This window comes from Xiphophorus couchianus, chromosome 9 (genome assembly GCF_001444195.1).
Source record: "Xiphophorus couchianus chromosome 9, X_couchianus-1.0, whole genome shotgun sequence".
NCBI lineage: Eukaryota > Metazoa > Chordata > Actinopteri > Cyprinodontiformes > Poeciliidae > Xiphophorus > Xiphophorus couchianus.
This window is the reverse complement of record NC_040236.1, coordinates 25,144,330-25,163,753: the sequence shown is the minus strand read 5'-3', so window position 1 is coordinate 25,163,753 and position 19,424 is coordinate 25,144,330. Positions and strand designations below refer to the sequence as shown.

Here is a 19,424-nt window from a genome sequence, read left to right as displayed (position 1 = left end):
CACAGTGAGTGTGTGAGGCTTGTCACTTTATTCCACAAAGAATAAACGAATAGAAAAGAGCGATTCAATTCATATCAGCGCTGAACTGATTTAGATTCTTTCTGATGTTTCAGGCTTAGAACCCAAAAATATCCTGCTGACTTCATGATGGTTTGAACCGACTAGATAGATTAGAAAATGGCCTGAAAGATCCATGAACAGTTTGACCTTCTTTCATATTTTCACATATACAGATGTAGATGGGTTTTTATTGAGATGTCAAATTATTGTAGATTTCTGAAGTTAGTAGAAAATGATAGATGGTTTTCAAAATGTTTTACAAATATGAAGCTGAAAAGTGGTGCGTGCATCTGTTGTAAAGTCCTTTTAATCAGATTCAGAGAATCAGATTATTTTCAGAAGTTTGAACTGAAAGGAAATTTTAAAAATGTGTTTTAAAATCAAAATCTGAAAAGTGTGGCATGTTGTTTCATTCAGCTTCATTCTGATTAAATGAGACATGACAGTTCTGACTGCAGACACTCGACAATCGTATTACATTTTTTACACTTGAGGAAGTGGCACAGATCAGAGTTTTTTTGGGTTAAAAAAAGATCAAAAACATTACAAAAATCTAATGTGGGTGATATTTTAATGCTGTGTGAAGGTAGCGTCAGTAAGATTCATCCTACCATATCCAACTTCCTCATCTATGTTGCGGAAAAGAATCCCCAAAGCATGATGTGAATGCTGTGAGGAACACAACTTTTAGTTTTCCACCAAGCAGATCTTTTTTGCATTTGACCCCAAAAATTGCATTTAGGTCCCATCTTCCTATAGAACCTTCCTTCACCTGTTTACTGAATCCTCCACATGGTATTTTGACAAATTTTTATATTTTGTCCTTCAATAATAACTTACTTCTTGACATTTTACCAAATCCTCTGTTGTTTTTATCAATAATGCGGTCAGTTTGGGCCATTCTTCCTCAACTTTCTTTCAGGAAGTCAGCACAACATGGCTCTTCTATTAACCCTTTAACAACGTTTTTACCAACGTTGCACTGAGATGTAGCTTATATACTGAGCTCAGCTAACGTGCTGTTCCACCAGGTGTTTGCTAATTGCTGATGGCTAGTTTGAAGGGGTTAAGTAGGGGAGTTCTGTGAAGCTCAAAAATTTGTAAACTGCAGCTTCGGCGCTAGGTCCAACTATAAGTTTTGCACAGCTCACAGATTGCCATGGGAGATTAAAGGATTTCCCAAACATGCATGAATTTGAATTTATTGTTTTTTGTTGTTTTTGATGAGGGAGTAACATTACAACATGATGTAAAGCTAAAAAAATGTTGCTTAAACAATACTGCCCTTTAACATCTACGTATAACAAGACGTGCAGCTGGTTCTGCTGGTTCCTCACCTGTTCATACTTCTCCAGCTCTGTGTGGTAGATCTGTCTGATCTGGGTCAGCTTGGCCCTGTAGTCCGAGTGCTCGGCTGAGTTATCGGCCCCCACCCCTCCCGAGGCGGCGGCCGCTGCTGCCGCTGCTGCCGAGCCCCCGCCTTTCTCCGGCCCTGACACGCCCTCCGCCAGCAGCATGTTGTCCAGGCGCATGAGCTGGGGGTCCGGAGGCTCCTCCTCCTGGGCGCCGCGGATGCTGAGCACTGTGGTGACAAGAGGAGGTCAGAGGTCATTCTTAAAAGGTCACACCTGCGGCTGGGGTGATGCAGTTACAAGCTGTCAGTGACGTAGAACTGCTGCACGCCTGACACACAAGCATGGGTTTAGCATCCAGGGAAAGGTAATCTCAAGCAGAGGGAGAAGGAAGTAGCTTCAGTATAAACTGAGTCCTTCATCACTAGGTAAGTAATAGGCCTGACATGACACCTAATTTTGCTGGATGATAAATTGTCACAGACGTTATCGCGATCAACAATGTTATTGTTGCTTTGAGACCATTTTTGAATAATATAAAGGAAATAGCATAGTAATGCTAGAACACATTCTCAAAGATCAATAAACTTTAAATTCCAATGAACATAAACACTGGAACTACACATTTTAAATATGCAAAATAAATAAAGAAAACAGCAAAACAAATGAATTATATTAAAAGTGTAAATTCAAAATTGTCATTACAAAAAGGGCTAGTTGAGAGAAAAGCACCAGCCTGAAGACTTTTATCATCCAGTTGTTGGTAGAAAGAAAGAAAAGAAAACAACAATAAATCATACAAATGGAAATTATTGAGATTGTTTTAACATATCACGTGATTAACTGACTTATTGCAACGGGTCTAGTAAATAATGGATGGAGAAAACTCTCCACTCTTTCTAACGTTAAGACAATGAAATCATTGGTCAACTATGGAGAGTGAAGAGTGCCAAATTACAATAACTTCTTCCGAGTTTGTTATGACTCTGGGTCAGTATTTTCACTACAAATGTATAAATGACTTTACAAAAATGTACATAATATGAAATATGAGTAGTTGTTGTCATTTGGCAGTGTTCACTCTCCATATAGGGATTTCTTTGGAATCCTGAACTAAACTTCTGTAGTCTATGAATGTACTAAACTACATAAAGACAAAATTAAAAGAATCATTTCAGTTTGTGTAAACAACACTTTTGGCTACAAATATACTGAGAATTAGGCTTTAGAAAAAGTTGTTTTTTTACCAAGAGATGAATTAGAAAGATGAGCCGAAGATAAATGGGACAATAACAAAATAATCCAGGATGATTTAGTATTTTGGGATCCATTCTCCATCAACATTCCCTTTTAATTGTCTTCTGTGTCATCATGTCAGCTCTGGTAGAAGCTGTTTGTCTAAAGGGATTGTAACGATTCCTGCATATGAGCCGACCCGTTTAGAGTAAAACACGACGTGACAGGGGATCACTAGCATATTTCATATTAAGCAGCATGATCTGATGTGATGTAGTGAAGCAAGGAGTGTGTGTGTGTGTTCAGTTTGGGAAGTCAGATACGTAAATAAATGGCTATCCACTAGAGGTCTCTCTTGCCATGTAGGACGTTTAAATCCCACCTTCCATTTTCTGAGGTGAAATCGATGCCTGGCTCAGACATCCTGAAGCCGTCCATTTCAATAAGAGGCTCCTCTAAAGCGTTCCGCTCGGCAACGGGGCCGCAGGTTCCTAACGCATCCCAGCATCAACCCAGAGTAAGACTTTTTCGTGGGGAACACTTTATTAATTCAGAGAAAATGGGAGAGCTTGGTGTGATTACCGGGTTGGCTACCTGAGAAGGTTTGGGGGATATCTTCAGGATGAGAACAAGGCCTACTTTACTGGGGTGGGGGGGCGGAAAATAACCCCTTTTCACCCCACCCCTTTTCTGCCAGGGCAAGCAGAAGAGGTCAGCGGCTCAGCAGGGCGTAGATTGGGAGAAGGAGGAGAGCTGGAAGAGGAGGAGGATGAAGGACAGAGGTGGGGAGCCGGGGGTCTGTTGGGATATCAGAGTGTAAAAACATACTGTCTCATTATCCAGACTCCGTCACCTCACCAGTAATCTATCCAGGCTCAGAGGGGGAAAAACTCAGGCACCTTCTCAGCCCCGTTGTGACTCGATCAGACCCGCTCCGTCAGAAACTCTAAACCTGCCTGTCTGCTTCGGTTAACATCCGTCAGGGCCACCCCCCCCCCGCTCCCTCGCTCCTGACTGCTCACAAGCACAGGGGCCACCGTCTCCTAAAGTTACCGCCTCATAAACACCCGTGTGAAGTGGCTGTTAAAACCAGGGAACGAAGGAAAACAAGCTGCTGTCAGCCAATCCGTCCAGCAGGAAAACAATGGTGTGGATGTGAAGACCAACAGCTTTTCTACACTGGCCACCAGATCCAGTTTAGCAATCCCCAATGCTGGTATATTCATATATTTGTTGAAACATTACAATGCAAACAGGTTTTTCAACAAAGGTAGGCATTTTTAATCCAACAAAACCTGAAGGAACTCCAAGAGTATCTCCATGTTGGTCTCCAGCAGGGTTCCTTCCTACGCTTTCTGAAAATGTCTGGAGAAAAACAGAGCACATGGATTTCTATTTGTTTGATGTGTTTTCATTAAATCAATTGTTTCTTCCTTTTAACATGTTCACTTTTAGTATTTTTAGTTTTTAATTACTAACCGACTGAATGAACACGTCAAAAATGGACCACTACACAACCGCTTTAAATTTACACTAGGTTGAACCACACCAGCGGTGAACCAATTAGAGTTTTCTGGCCGATTTCTGATCTTTAAAAAGACTGATGAGGTGGTTAACCTGTGCAGACGTGACCTGGTGTGTGGTCTGTCAGTCAGCTCTCTCTAACGCCAAAGCAACATGGGACAATAGCTGATTTTCAGACCTTTGCAGAGGTACATAAGATCAGTTTCTCATGTAAGAATCAGTCGATTGCCAATCATCCAAATTCAAGAAAATTGGGGCAGGTAAATCGGGCTATCCCTATTTAATCCTCCCACAGTCTTAAGAGACAGGTCATTTGGAGCCCATGAGCTTTTAACTCTTTGCATGGTGCAACATTTAGAAAAATGTTTTGTGTGTGGTTCTGTGAACTGAAGGTCTGACAGGACATCCTTCACGCTGGTGCTGTGTGAGCATCATTTGCCGCACTCTTCCTGAGTGTTGTCGCATTAAGATCACAGGGATATAAAAATGACAACATTCAAGATTTTTAACTGTTCAAAGTTCCCAAACTTTGTTTTGGACAATTTGCACTCAGTCAAAGATATTCCATTATTTACTGAAGCAGTCAGAAAAGTTTCAGCATTATGCGGCCTTGTTGTTTCCAGAATCCACAGATCATAAGACCGGACTTCTCTTCAAGCAGTTTCAGGCTTTGTAATCAAATGCCCAGAATGCTAAAAAAAGTGTACAAATATATTAATCTAGAAAAGTATGGAATGTTATAATAAAATAAGTGTAGGAACCTTGATCTAAGCAAACCTACTTAACCGTTTCATCTGATTTAAAAATAAAAAGAATCTTTTTTTTTGTTAATATTAGATCTCATCAATGGAAAATTAACCTGATTCTGTCTGTGGACAACTAGTGGATGAATCTTTACTTAGAAAATCATGTAAAATACTTGCCATGGTATGATCAAGGCAGTAGGGTTGCTAATACAAAGATTATCTTTAAATAAAGACTAACCTCAGGGTATGAAACGCAGGAAGAACATTTAAAGACTAATATAGTTGAAAATTCAAGGCTTGACTTTTCTTTCCAACACACTCATAAACTATTTAGGCTGTGGAATGAAAAGCGAATGCAAAAATCCTCAGTGTCCACAAAAGCAATTCTCTTCATGCCTGCCAAGTTTCCTGCTTAACATTCGCCGAGTGTTTATTTGACTTGGCTTGAAGCTCCTCCAGCATCAGTCTTCCAGGAGCGCCTGTTGCAGAGAAGGTCATTTCTTAGGAGACGTCTTGGAAGGGAGACAGAAAGAAACTATCCAGCACTGTTTTTTTCCCCTCCCTGGCTAAATAAGAAAAGGTCATGGAAAAAACGGGAAACAAACGACTAGATCCAGCAGCGCCGCTTACTCCATCTGGTGCATTATGCTCGAATTAAGCACATGACGAGCTCTTAAATTGACAATGAGCGCAAACTCTGATGCCATCCCCAGACTTGGCTTGTTGACATGTGTATCTTAGCCTTGCTAATCAGCCTCACATCAGACGCAGGCAGGCCCAGATCCCGGCGCCGCTCTCGCTGCTGATCCAGCTGTCTTGGAGAGCATCTGTCAGGAGGGACCCAGGAAGGAACAATGCATTACGCCATGTTGGCTGTGTACTGTCATCCCTCATTGACAGCACATTGTCACACTTACACAGCGTCCTCAGAGCTGGGAACAAGCTAAGTAGCTGCCTGCCTAGAACATCAGCTCTTCCCACCAGCTCTCTCTCAGAGAGGGCTGACTTTAGATTTATGAGTTCATTTCTAATTGAACATAGAAAAAAAGTGGCTTTGTTTTTTTTTTTCTTCCAAACCACAGGCTGAACAGTGCTCAGAACTGATGGGAGCAAATGATTTATTTATTCTGTGTGGAAACCAAATCACATAATTACAACAATGCAAGGATTGCCCTCAAACAAATGAATAGAAGAAGGAGAAAAAAGGGGATAATGTGCCTGCGTAAACTTGGCTTTGCTGTGGGTCGTAATTACACGACTCAGTGAGGGCCACTTTATTGGCTAATGGCGGCCTAATTGATTCATCCTAATGTTTCCGAGCCTTGGGTCTGGGCCGGCGAAGACTGCTGCTCAACTTACTTAGCCACCCGCAGACAAAACAGCAAAGCTTCTCCCAGGGATAAACAATTATCTCAGTGTGGCGGTTTGAGCCCGAACCCCCCACCTCTCCACCTCCTCCTCGGTCAACGAATGCCACTTCCTGAATGGCTTGTAGTCAGCCGATCTACTCCATCCTCCTGTTGTTGACAGGTAATCCTCACAGGGACGCACCGCTTTGCTTTATTTCATACGTTTATACAAAACACAAACCGCAGGAGTTCGGCGGCGGTTGTGGTCATTCACGAATTGACCAATAACGTGGCAAAAAACGCACAATTGTGGTGGGACGCGGCAAAGGAGGAGGCCGGGTGCTTTCAGTGCTCTGGGTACAGACGAAATGTCAGCAACGGAGAAGGCAGGAAAATGTAAACCGGAATGGGAGAACGTGACATTTGCTTAACCTCGCAACATCTGGCCTTTTCCCCAAATCAAATCGATCTTTAATAAAAGCTCGGGGCAATTGGCTTTTGGAGAGGTGGATATTTAACCATCTCAACCACCATCGTTTATCTGGAAATATTTATTTCATTTCCACACAGCTGAAGGATGGGTGTGTAAGGATGCGGGAGGGGGGCTTTTGCTCTGCTAGGGTAAGCTTGGAATATCACGCTTGTGGATGATTTACATCCCTATTTGGGTGGAGAGAAGGCTGCTTAAATCCCACCACCTTCATTGCTTGTTTTCAGTGAGCTCACATGTAAGATTCTTTGCTCCCTATATATTAGTCATTCCAGAAGATTGGCTTGTGGCTTCATATGAAGATGGGTGTGGGTATTAAAATATTAATCCGAGCAAATACACATCAGTTGAAGCAGGACCGTTTTTGCAGGTTTTACCAACTCAAACTTAAGACATTTTTAAGATCATGAATAAAATTTAAGATCTATATCTCAAAGAAATGTACAAACTTCATCCAGCCAACTGGCGGTAAAATTGCATGAAAAACTCTAGCTAGATAGCTAGCTAACAAGGGTATTTTAGAAGTGAGTTATCGTTTGAGTTACAGAACGCGACAAAGATGTTTGTGTGCGACTCAATCTTCTGCCTGACAGAAAAGTCATGCGAAAAACAAACAATGCATGGAAAATCTCAGATTAAATAGTTCTGTCAAGGCAAAATTTAGGATCTGTGATTAACATGTTAAAGGTCAACTTACTTTTAGGAATTTAAGACATTTTTAGCCCTTAATTTTAGGTACTTGAATGTTCCAACAGTATGATGGGAATAATTGACACCAATAATTTCCATTAGCGAGAAAAATAGAGCAGACAGATGGCATCCAAAACAGGTTTAGTGGCCCACTAAAAATGTGAGAAAAAGAAAACAGAGGAAAAAAACAAACAAATGATCAACCTGATGCATTTGTTGGTGACATGGGCTTGATAAGAGAAGATGGAGCATCTTTTCTGTTGTTAGCAGGTTTATTTTGTCCTGCTAGCTAGTCAATTTAATTATCCAAATTGACAGCTTGGTTATTGTTATTTAGAGACAATCTAGAATCTTGAATCTGTTCATCATGAACTCAACTTTAGTACTGAATCAACATTGTGCTGTGATATGAAGGAATGACTGACTCCATATCAGTTTAATCATATTATAGAGCAGAGTTTTTATAGCAACTTAAAATCTGTAATTTTTTTTTGACATGTTGATTTGTTGTTTTCTTCGTATGATAGATTTTGTTATCAGTTTCATTCACCTCAAAGTGTAAATGTAATAGATTGTGGCATTTTTGTGGACCAGCTAGAAACGACCCCCATTCAAAGCTCCTTCACTAAGCAGGAATCTGGGCCCCTTGATTTTTTTTTTTTGACAAAAAAAAAAAAAATCAACTCTTGGAGAAAATTCCATGGCAAAAGAAAAGGGGGGTTAGAGAATTGGGTGTTCTTCAGGAAGGACACAAATCCATTACAGATTGTCACATCATGCTGCCATACACATCAGCAGTTGATAAATATGAAAAAACATTCAAATTGACAGCAAATGGAAGAAAGATCCAGGTCTAAAAATACATTTCTTAGTCAGTGACAATATTTGGGGTTTGTATCAAAAGCTTGACAGGAGGATTAAGATTCCTTCCAGGACACAGCTCGCATCTTCAGAAATGTTTTCTTTATTTTTTTATGGCATAACAATATCAGACTGGCACAGTTACGGCCCACCATGCTCCACAGTCCAGATAGCTTCCCCTATCAGATTAACAGAGGCAAATGGCAGCTTGTCAAAAACCATTACCATATGTAATCCCCTTCTAGATTTGCAAGGCATGTTGACAAGGAGCGTTGGCATGGAAGCCTGTCACAATGATGGGCTGATTGGGAGAAAACCTGATGTTTAATTAATGACGTTAGGGCTACTCTGTCACAGTTTGAGAGATGGACTATAATACATTAAGACCTCGGACTCAGAAAGGAGCAGACCCATCAGTTCTGCACCCGCATACTGGAATGTAATATGTAGGGTTACTTTATGAGTAGCAGAACAGGGACAATCGGACACTTGAAGGCAGTTAGGAGACATCAAATTTAGACTGATCAGCAAATCCTTGACTGGACATTTCCAGAACTTGTGGACTACACCACCTCCACTCCCCAAAGTCAGCGAGAGAGCGTTGCGTGTGGGGGGGCTTCTGCTCAGGCATGCTACAGATTAAAGGTGCCTAATCAGAATATTAACACCATCGTCAAAAAGACATTAACATTATTTGGCAATAAAATGCTTGCCAAAAGTTGTTTTTTTCCATCAAATCAACGTTAAAAAAAAAAATTTAAATAGCATCTGGCACGTTACCATTTTTAAACCTGATTAGACACCATTAGCTTCTAATAGCATTAGTGTAGATTTTCTGCAGTCGGCCTTTTATATGGGAAAAAACATTTCAGCAGCATGGCTTTCATCTTCCTCTCATGCAGGATAACTGAGCCTGTGATGTGTTGTCATTAGTGGAATATTTTAGGCTTTTACCTTTAATAGCAGCCTTTACGTTGCCTTTTGTATCAGTGAAATTCAGAACTATAAAATTAGGAATCCACCAATGTGAAAACTGATATCTGACAATAACATTGCTGTTTTGGCCGATTACCAATATTTGCCAATATTTTCTGATATTCTAAACTTTTGACAACATAAAGCAAACAACTTCACTGCCGACATTCCTTCTCTGCTCTCTGTTAAACAGCCAACAGTTCTGAACTGCATCACTATCACCGTCACATGACCAAACAAATACCACATGGCCGACCCCTCCCCTCCTGAAACACCAACAGCAGCAAGATGGAAATAAACACTAAACCCATGCAATGTGTTACATAACATCGGCCGATCCCGATGTTAATGGCAATATGTTGTGCATTCTTAAAGAAAATGAAGCATGGCATCAGGGAGGTGTTTGGAAATGAAGGAAATTATAAGAATACATTTTCCACAGAGGCATGTTGACCTTCATTCAGCCTGCAGCTTGTTAGATGTCAGCAGATAACAGAAAGCTTAAGATATTACAGCAAAGTCACTCTGCTTTGTCCTTTTGAACATGAAATATTAGGAAATGTTGGCAATCTTGTTTTAAACCTCATAAACTTAAGGATCTCTTGCCTCTTCCTGGAATCCACAAAGAGATATAAGAAGCTTCAGAGTTAAAATGTAAACTCTCTAATATTGTCTTTGCTATGTAATTAAACAGAAATGCCATTTAAAGGGACAGTATTTTGTATTTTACAAGCATACAGTGCCATTATATAGAATAATCAAGTAACTTGGTATGTTACCTTTAGTTGTTGTAAAAATGTTTACAACATATCAAGAATAACTTGGAAGAAATTTGACATCATAATTTCACACCTTGAAATTGGTGTTTGTCTCTTTAAGACTGGCTGCAGGAGATCCAAGGATTCGGTATGTTTTTGATGAGGGAATACATAATGTATAACTCAAAAAAGTCCATTTTACATAATATCTCCATTTAACTGCAGAACTGTGTAACAACAGCTGCCCTCTCTCATGTACAGTGTGACATCACCTTTGCTAGCATCACTAAATGACTGAACAACTCAACATAAATTGGATTTCTTTCTGTACAATATTAATGTAGACATAGTTATTTATTTTGAACAAAATAATTAACTGATAGATATTATAAAACTGAAATATTTAATTAATTTTGTTTTTATCTGAATTCCAGTGATTGAGTTTTTATATATATATATATATATATATAGGTATATATATATATATATATATATTGCGACTGTATAATGATATATACAGTATATATATACAGTATATGTATATATATATATATATACTTATACATATACAGTATATATATATATATATATATATATATATATATATACTTATACATATACTGTATATATATACAGTATATGTATATATATATATATATATATATACACTTGCGACTGTATAATGATATATACAGTATATATACAGTATATGTATGTATATATATATACTTATACATATACAGTATATATATATACAGTATATATATATATATATATACGTATACATATACTGTATATATATACTATATATATATATATATATATATATATATATATATATATATATATATAATATTTCAATGTTGGTGTGTATAATTCTTAAAGAGAAACTGGAATTGGCTAAAAGGGGTATTGGCAAGTCAGAGCTCAGAAACTGACCACAAATAAGTCCTTAAATTCAACTTATTAATAATAAAAATCAAAGTATGGTCCACCGTATTTCAGAATTAAAATTGGAGTAGTTTTTGCCTTAAGTGGTTCATCATTAAAACCACACGCTTGTTTGGCGAGAGCCAAGTGCTTTTGCATAATTAACCCTTTCTGGTCGGGCAGTGGTCGGCCTGTCGGCTTGAATTTACAGTGACAGCGTAGTGACAGCCGCAGCCCTATTTGTTTGCACCGGTGCTTTAGTGGGCACACTTCATTGTGGCTTCAGCGGTTAATAAATCACAGAGGAAGCCCTCTCTCTCCACGCGGGCCTGTGCTACGGTGGTCCTGTCACGAGGCGAGCACCCGAGTTGAAGCGACAGCTACATGCTAATTCAACATCGGCATAATTCATTATACAGTCGCAAGTGTAGCGGGATGGAAAGAGAACCAACATACACCAGGAGGAAGATGACAGGCATCAAACTATTAAATCCTGCTTTCCTTAAGTCCCCTCTGTTTATCTTTGTAAAGATTCGACTTTTTCAGCTCCTGTCAGCAGCCGGAACATTATATCATACATTCACTCCTTTATAATTAGATATGCACAACTTCTAAAACAAAGGCAGCCATGTGCTGTGTTCTAATACTAATGAAAAATAGCAGAGATCAACAGAAGGGGTTTTAAGTGCAAACTGAGCTTCTTCAACATTGTTAAAAATAAATCTGCTTTTTTTATGTAATATCCTGATCTATACAGCCATTTACTGTCAGTCATCCAAAAGCTAATGGAAAATGACATATCAAATGGTAGATGGCAGCTACTGCACTAAAGGGGAAATTAGCAAAAAGTTAAGGAGTCAATTAAAGCGATAAGGCTTTGTGCTCTTCAGAAGGTGAAAACCAAGGAGAGGCGGGCTGACAGCCTTCACATTAAGGAGCTCTGTTACTCCCTCATCCTGTGTGTGACCACTCTGCTTTGTCACCAGCACTTCATCAGAGGAAGAGGGGACCGTCTCATCTCACACACGTACCTAATTCCCTGATACCACCAATGGATGTCATCAGAACTGGGCCCTTTAAAATACTATGCACAGTAGTCAGACCAGACTTTAGCAGATTTTTCCCTGGGCTTCTGACAGGGCGGGCACTCAGAAAATGTTCATATCTTTTTATTCCAAGTACCAGACTCACGTCATCATTGAGACTTTGAAAAATCATAACACAGCATTATTTCCATTTGGGACAATCCAGCGTTCACCGTTTGGGCACACATTAGGGATGGGTAGCAGTTGAAGAACACCCAACCAAGTGTCCTGTGTGTCCCACATGAGCGTCCAGCAGCGTGCACCAGACTGAGGCCGTCCACAGCCTCAGGCGCTGTGTTGACTGGGCCTGCCATGTCATTAACAGTCGCCTTGTTCTGCTCTATCTTATTAAAGCCATTCCTTCAGGAGAGCAGACGAGCATGTCACAGTGTGAAACCAGGCCAAGGAGGGAAGGTGACCATGCTGCCACCCTGGGTTCTAGCAGGAGGGGCAGGGGGCTGTGTTGTCAGCCTCCTCCCGGACCCCCTGATGGTCCCTGTGATTCCCTTGTCAGTCTGTGTTAATGGAAGTCATGGTGGTTGTGCTCCTTCGTATTCTTATCTCATGTAGCAGCGGAGTTGAGCAACCCAGCAGTATCTGATCAGCCTAACCAGCCGCCACCGCTGCGCTGAATGTTGTTGATGTCTCTTGGGTTAGCGAGGAAAACCGCTGAACACGACTGGATCTAGAACAGGAGAGTCTGGACCGAGCTCCACACGATCCACTCAGCATTCAGTCTGGTTGTGGGCAGCTATTAGAGATTAAACGCCTCTGACTGGTGAGCTCCAGGGAGAGGAACTGCTGGGGAACGGGCCCAGAGAAACTGGAAAGCCTGACAGTTTTTAGCTTTCGTCCTATTGCGACTAACTGACTGAATGACTGGTGTGTGTGGCATTTTTTTTCCTCTCTCACCGCTCTGCTGCTGCCAACCAGTTTATGTAAAAGTGATTAGCAGTAATTAATCCTTAATCACTATGATTAGCCAAGTCGCAGTAAATTAAGCCACATCTGGAGCAGCTGAGGGCTCCTGAGTAGCAGCAGGCGGGCTCACGGTGAGTGGAGCTGCTTATGGAGACTACCTGGAACACCTGAGAGCAAAACCACTGGCAGCGCCTCGGCTGCCTGGTCGGGGTTTCACCTCCGACATGAGCCAACCAGGAAGCTGTAGCTTCATACCAACCAGCAGGAAACCCGCTAACTGTGTTTAGCTCAGGCACTGAAAGATGGAAACGATGGAGGACCAAAAACTGACAATAAAAAATAAAAGCAGAAACAGATTCCCCAAGTAAATAAATCAATACACTTAAAATGCACCAAATAATTTACAAAAGTAAACTACACAGTATTTTGTTCATTTTGTATAAATAGAATGCAAATGAAGGCAGAAGAAACACTTTTCCAAATACATTCTCTTTAATATAAAGTTTAATAAACATACACTGTAAGTAATGTATATGTATGTTAGATCAGGGTAAAGCACTTCCTGTGACAATGTATAGTACTCTGTATGTTTCTTACCTTCACATCTCAGCAGATAGAAACTACGATCAGATCAACAACGCTGGTGTTCAAACAAGAGGTCTCACTTCAACATAAACTGTAGCTATGTCTGTATCAGGTACATTCTTGGTTACAATATATTTGTTCTTCATTTACTAAAGTTATTCCCAGTGGCTAGAATATCCAGAAATTTTACTCAAGTAAGAGTAGAGATGCTTCACAGTAACAATACTCATGTAAAAGAAAAAAATACAGTGTAGTAAAGTTATTCCTAGAATCAATTTTTCCCCAAAACGTTACTCAAGTAAATATAACAGAGTAAATGTAATTAGTTACTACCCAGCTCTGCATGTAACTGACTTTGAATCTTCCAAAATAATTGAATTGACAACATTTTTCTGTATGTAAATGTACTTATTTTTAGAGCGCTGCAAGACCTGAGCTGTATAAAGATACATTGACACAGCAGGAAAATGCAACCAAAATCCTCTTTGTTTTGACTAAACATAATCTATATCTGACTTTTTCACAGCAGTCTGAAGGATCTTTTCAACCAAAGAAAATCAGATTTTTATGTGGAACTAAATCAGATACATATCTGATATGAACAATGGCTGAAACTTCTAAGTATGAAAATTATAAAGAAGTCTGTGTCAGTAAAGCCCATCACATCAGAATCCCACCACTCCTGCTTCTGACTTCACATTCAAACAGACTTCTGTACAGAAGTTGCTGTTGATGCTCTATAAAAAGCCATTGCTGTGGAAAAAAATGGGAATTAAGCATCAAGACCTGCCATGCGAACGTAGCCAAAATGAGCTGAACTGACTTGAACTGAACTATTCTCTCTTTCAACGTTATGAATCGTCCCTTAATCTGTGCTTCTTCTGGTACTAACTGCCTACTACACACTCCCAAGTTTAGAAGTTTCCAGTGATTGTGAGGATATGAAAAAAACATGTCAAACTCCCAATACGAGAAGTGAAACATGAATGAATGTCTGCCTGCCCTCCATGTTTTTTCTTTCATGGGGACAAACTTTCAGATTTCATCACTAACTAACACTATTTCTCTCAGGATCGTATCTCTCCACTACTTCCCTGGCTGTAGTGAGACCCTGCGTTGCACCCCCGCTGAACTGGCAGAAGATCTCACGGGGGTTGGGGGTTATGATGGAGCAGCATTGGTGGGGCCTATATGTGGCTTTTTCACTGCAGATAAATGATGCAAGAAGACTGGTAGTGTGCTGTGAAACTGCTTCCATCACAGCGGGTGTGCTGTCTCTTAGCCCAATGTTTCTCTTTTTACCCCCCCACCTCCCTCCTTCACCAAGTGCCCCAGTCTCTTCCTGTTACACTGCTCTAGATTAATTACACACTTTAATGAGCTGAATTATTAATGGGGCTCTCACTTGGCAGTTTAAAGAAATGCACAGGAGAAGATGCAGCCGAGTGTCAGGAATCGGCGCTCTCATTAAAACATCCCCCCCCCCACCCCTTTCCCATCCCAGACGCCTTTGGGACTGGCGTTATTTAGCCGCAGAAATAATAGGATTTGGTATTTTACACATCGGGAGCAGCGGAGCCTGCTTGAGCATGAATCCTTCAGCGATAAAGCCAGGAGCCTGCAGAGGCTTGTGCTCGACATTATGTCATTACGACCGCAGGCCCCGGGAAAATGAAAGGCCATCTAATGCAGCCACTCAAAAGGGTTCCCTTTCTGATTGTTCAGCACAGATGGGAGCAATAATATCCGAAATGAGACGGACTAAAGCGTAAGCGAAATGAACAAAATTCCAGGGCAATTTCCAGGTGAATGTCTCATTTCCCTCGGCTCCGAAACGGATGTTTTTTTTGTCTGTGATGTTTAAAGGAGTGAGGGTGTTCATCAACCTCAGACATGTGGTAGAATTGTCATTATGAAAGCAGGGGGAAAAAAGTAAAGCAAAAAAAAAATGCTGTGGGAAAATGAGATTATTCATACAATATCACACCTGCTGATAAAAGAAATCCCGCAGCAAAGAGACAGGAAATGAAACCAGGAAACAAGTTTTAGAGATGTTCCTGCAGGTTTAGGTTTCTGTGGAGTGAAATTCAATCTCCTCTTTGTTCCTGTGTATCTGGGATGTCTGTATGTTCAATAAGATTAGGGATGCACCGATCCAGTTTTCTGACTTCTGATATCGATATCAATACCGATACAGAAAAATAGCTGAATTGACTTTAAACTTTTCTTTTTTTAAACAAAAAACCAAATCACAGACATAAATGTACTGAATTACAAATGTATTTGATAATTCTGATCCAGTACAGTACACTCAAATACTTGGCTATAAATAAATAAATAAATAATAAATGGCAGGATCTTGGTCAAACATGATAAAACAACCAAACATTAATCTATTCAATCAGTGCAATTAGGAGTAGAACAACCAGTGCAAAAAAACAAAAACAATAAAGAAACAGAAACTGATAAAAACTACAAGTAGACTACCATGGTCAAACATGTAAACACTAAACTGCAACAAACCTTCTTTCAAATGGTTCAGAAAATGCAATTAGGAAATATAAATATAATGTAAAAATAAATAATAAAGCATGTATGGGCACAAAGCCCATACATGAATTAGACTGAAAAGATCTGTCCTTATAGATCAGGTGCATTGTCACAGATACCCGATCCAGAATTTTTTTCAATACTGGGACCGATACAAATATTAATATCAGATCATTGCAGCTCTAAATAAGATGACACTGGTTAAAACTCAATTGGATGATGAGTTGCAGGGGATTTGTTCTCTTACATACTTGCTTACGCAGTATGTTCATGTATCATCAAATGTTAGGTGTGTAATGGGTATTGCTTTGCTTTGATAGCTGCTGCACCTACATGAGCACCTACACTTTCAGACACTTCACTAAGAACAAACTAGTGGATCTACAGTGGGATCCCTGGGGATCTCTCTGTGTTTGAGAACAGAGTTGACTGCTCCTGGTGGCATTACAACTAAACATTGTGTGGTTCAATATCAAGAGGGATCTGGCTTTATCTCCGTATTTAAGAAGAACTGATGACAAGGCCATGATGAATAAGCTTCATTCCCCACTCCGCCTCAGTGATGCTGCACATTAGCACAAGATTAGTAATTACCGTGGAGAGTAATCAGATGACCTAGAATGGCCTGAGTGGCATTGCAGGCAGAGACTTTGTGCTTCCCTGCAGCTCCAGACACAAAGCCCAAGGGATGCTACTACCAGAGCGCAGCTCAACACCACCACCACCTCCACCCCCCAGCCAAGATAAACACCACACAAGTTCAGCGCTGATGAGTGAGCCGCTGATTATGTGGGTTCTTTTCGGGTCAGGGAGCAGATGTAAATGTAGGTCAAGAGGGAACCCATCCTGCCAATCAAGTGGAGTAATGGAGGAGGATACAGTCGGTGTCTCTGTAGAGACGGAGATAACCAGGTCGACCCTACAGAGGAGGGGCAATTCTAGCTTTAGTTGGGAATGTTAGGGTGGATTCACTCCTGTGACATTTGGTCCTCTTTAAACGAACCAGAGTTTGTTTCCTCCATTGGTCCTCAGGTGTGAATACACTCAAACAAACCCTGTAGCAAACCAAACAGCTGGGCCGAGGCCCACTGTCTGATGTGTTCTCAATCTGCTTCCAAATGAACTCTGTTGTGGTTCAGTTCTGGCATGAATACAGACCAGCCGAACCAACTCCAGGAAATACAGATCTGTTTGGGAATCTGCGCTGCTTTGAGAATCACTGAAGGAAACAACATAAAAACCTCTGAAGAAGAAACTGAGCGCAACTTTCTTCTTCATGAAATGTAAGCAAATATGGAGTAGCATCAGATGTAAGTGGTTGTAGGATTTCTCATTTGACTTTAGTAAAAAACCATGAGTCCTTTCTCTCACTAGTGCTAGACTTTAGCATTTGTTTTGGTTGTATTTACCCAGAATTCCCTGATCTATATTTCACTTTATGCTTTTTGAGCAGTCTCTGTTCTGCTTGACATTCACATATGCATTCAAACTCCACCAGAGTTCACTTCTACCGAACCGAGACCTAGGTTGTTAGGTTGACCAGAGTTTGCTTTTTGGTCAGCATCAGACTTCAATGCATTCATACCTCACCAAACGAACCGGCAACAAACTACAGCTGGATTAAAGTGAATTAAACAGACTCCTCCAGCTTCCTCCCATTGTGGTCTGGTCTTTCTAAATTACCCTTAGGTGTGAGTGTGTGTGCTTGTGTGTTTTGTGATGGACTTGCAACCTGTCAGGATGTACCCAGCCTCCTTGCCCAATGACCGCTGGAGATAGGCACCAGTGCCCAGAATTGACAATGGATGAATGGCCCACATCCTGCACGGTCTGCAGTAGCGGTTGATCAATCAATTGTACAAAGATCAGACTCTGACACTTTTCTAATCACTGATTACTAGGTCAAATACATTAAAATCTAATTTGTTTTCCTGTTATTTAAATGCATCACATGAACTCGGACTATTTGTGGTCTATAAAACTATAAACCAGGGTACACTGGAATAGGGAAGCATTTTAAAATTGCTAGGTTGTGCCTCTTGAGGACTGGAGAACTCTGGCATTGACCAACAATCTCTACTCTGTGACTGGACGCTGAGGTCACTATGAACTATGTTCTGTGCCACAGTTACAAGTCTCCCTGGTCGCGCTAAAACAAGATCCTGGAAACATTAACTCAGATAACCTCCCAACCACCCTCTCTGAACCAATTCCAATTCCCAAGAAAATCTCAGCACTACGAGTCATGCAGCACTCCATTTCACCTCACATACAGCTTAAATGCAGCAGCAACAACCTAGAGGTTGACGCTTGTCTGAATAATGTTATGCTAATACTCCAGTCCACCTGTATTTACCCTTAAGTGCAGCAAGCAATCTGTTGATTGCGAGAAAGCAATTTTCCTGAAAGAAGGGGAGAGGCGAGCGGCGAGAAAGACTGAATGAGGGGGTAACAAGAGATCTTCTTTAAGCTGCCGAAGAAGCAATTTACGGCGGACGGCAATTTTCTCTGGCTGTGAAAGGAGTGCGGCTCTAATTGTGCCTACACAGAGAGCCATCATGATGGGGATACAGAAAATAGCAGAGCCAACTCACACGTGGGAGAGGTGAAAGCAGGAAGAAAAGCTGCAGAGACTTCCGTTTATTCCATTTATTTGCTTAAAATAAACCCAAATGTCTATAAAACCACACATTATAAATGGCTTATAGAAACATTACGTTCTAGTTTTTAATCCAGACTAATTGTGTTGAGTTTTAATATTATTAACATCCAGCTGACATGATGACACGTACAGAGTGTCTTCAACTCCAAATGCTATAATAATGAATAGTGACGTTGCCCTTTTAATTTGTTTGTTGGGCCTTGTACTGCAACATTGAGAAAATGAGGGAGGGGGGATGAATCGATCTAAAAATAAAGCAGCAGAACCGCGTGTGTGTGGTGCCAGATTGGACTGGGCTCGGCGCGGCGCTCGGCTCGCTCTGCCTCGACTTCTATCTGCCCGTGTGATAAACCTGCTAACAGGCCTTTATCAGGGAGCAAGGGGGAAATATGCTTCTGCCAGATTAGGCCCCAGACTCTGCCAAGGTTATAAACAGCCTGTTATCTGCGTCCCAAACAGAGTAATCCGCGCTCTATCAGCACCCAAACATATGGGCCACACAGAGCAGAGATAGCCTCTGATGGACACTTGGTTTTAATTGCGGTGTGAGCCAACGGAGAAGGGAGAAAAAAGGACATAAAGAAGGTCTGTTGCTGTGGACGTCTCTTGGGCCCCCGGTGGAGCTGGCCAACATTCACAAAGACCAACCT

General features: G+C 40.8%; 1 protein-coding gene across 3 annotated transcripts in view; it reads right to left on the bottom strand.

Moving 5' to 3' along the window:
* Positions 1–19,424, bottom strand: part of LOC114150981 (pre-B-cell leukemia transcription factor 1-like) — an 82,535-nt gene that overhangs the window by 26,045 nt on the left and 37,066 nt on the right. For all 3 annotated transcript variants that reach the window (XM_028027851.1, XM_028027853.1, XM_028027852.1), the window contains exon 3: positions 1,398–1,642. In XM_028027851.1, coding sequence (XP_027883652.1) covers positions 1,398–1,642 — 245 coding nt within the window. The remainder of the gene's footprint in view (positions 1–1,397; positions 1,643–19,424) is intronic.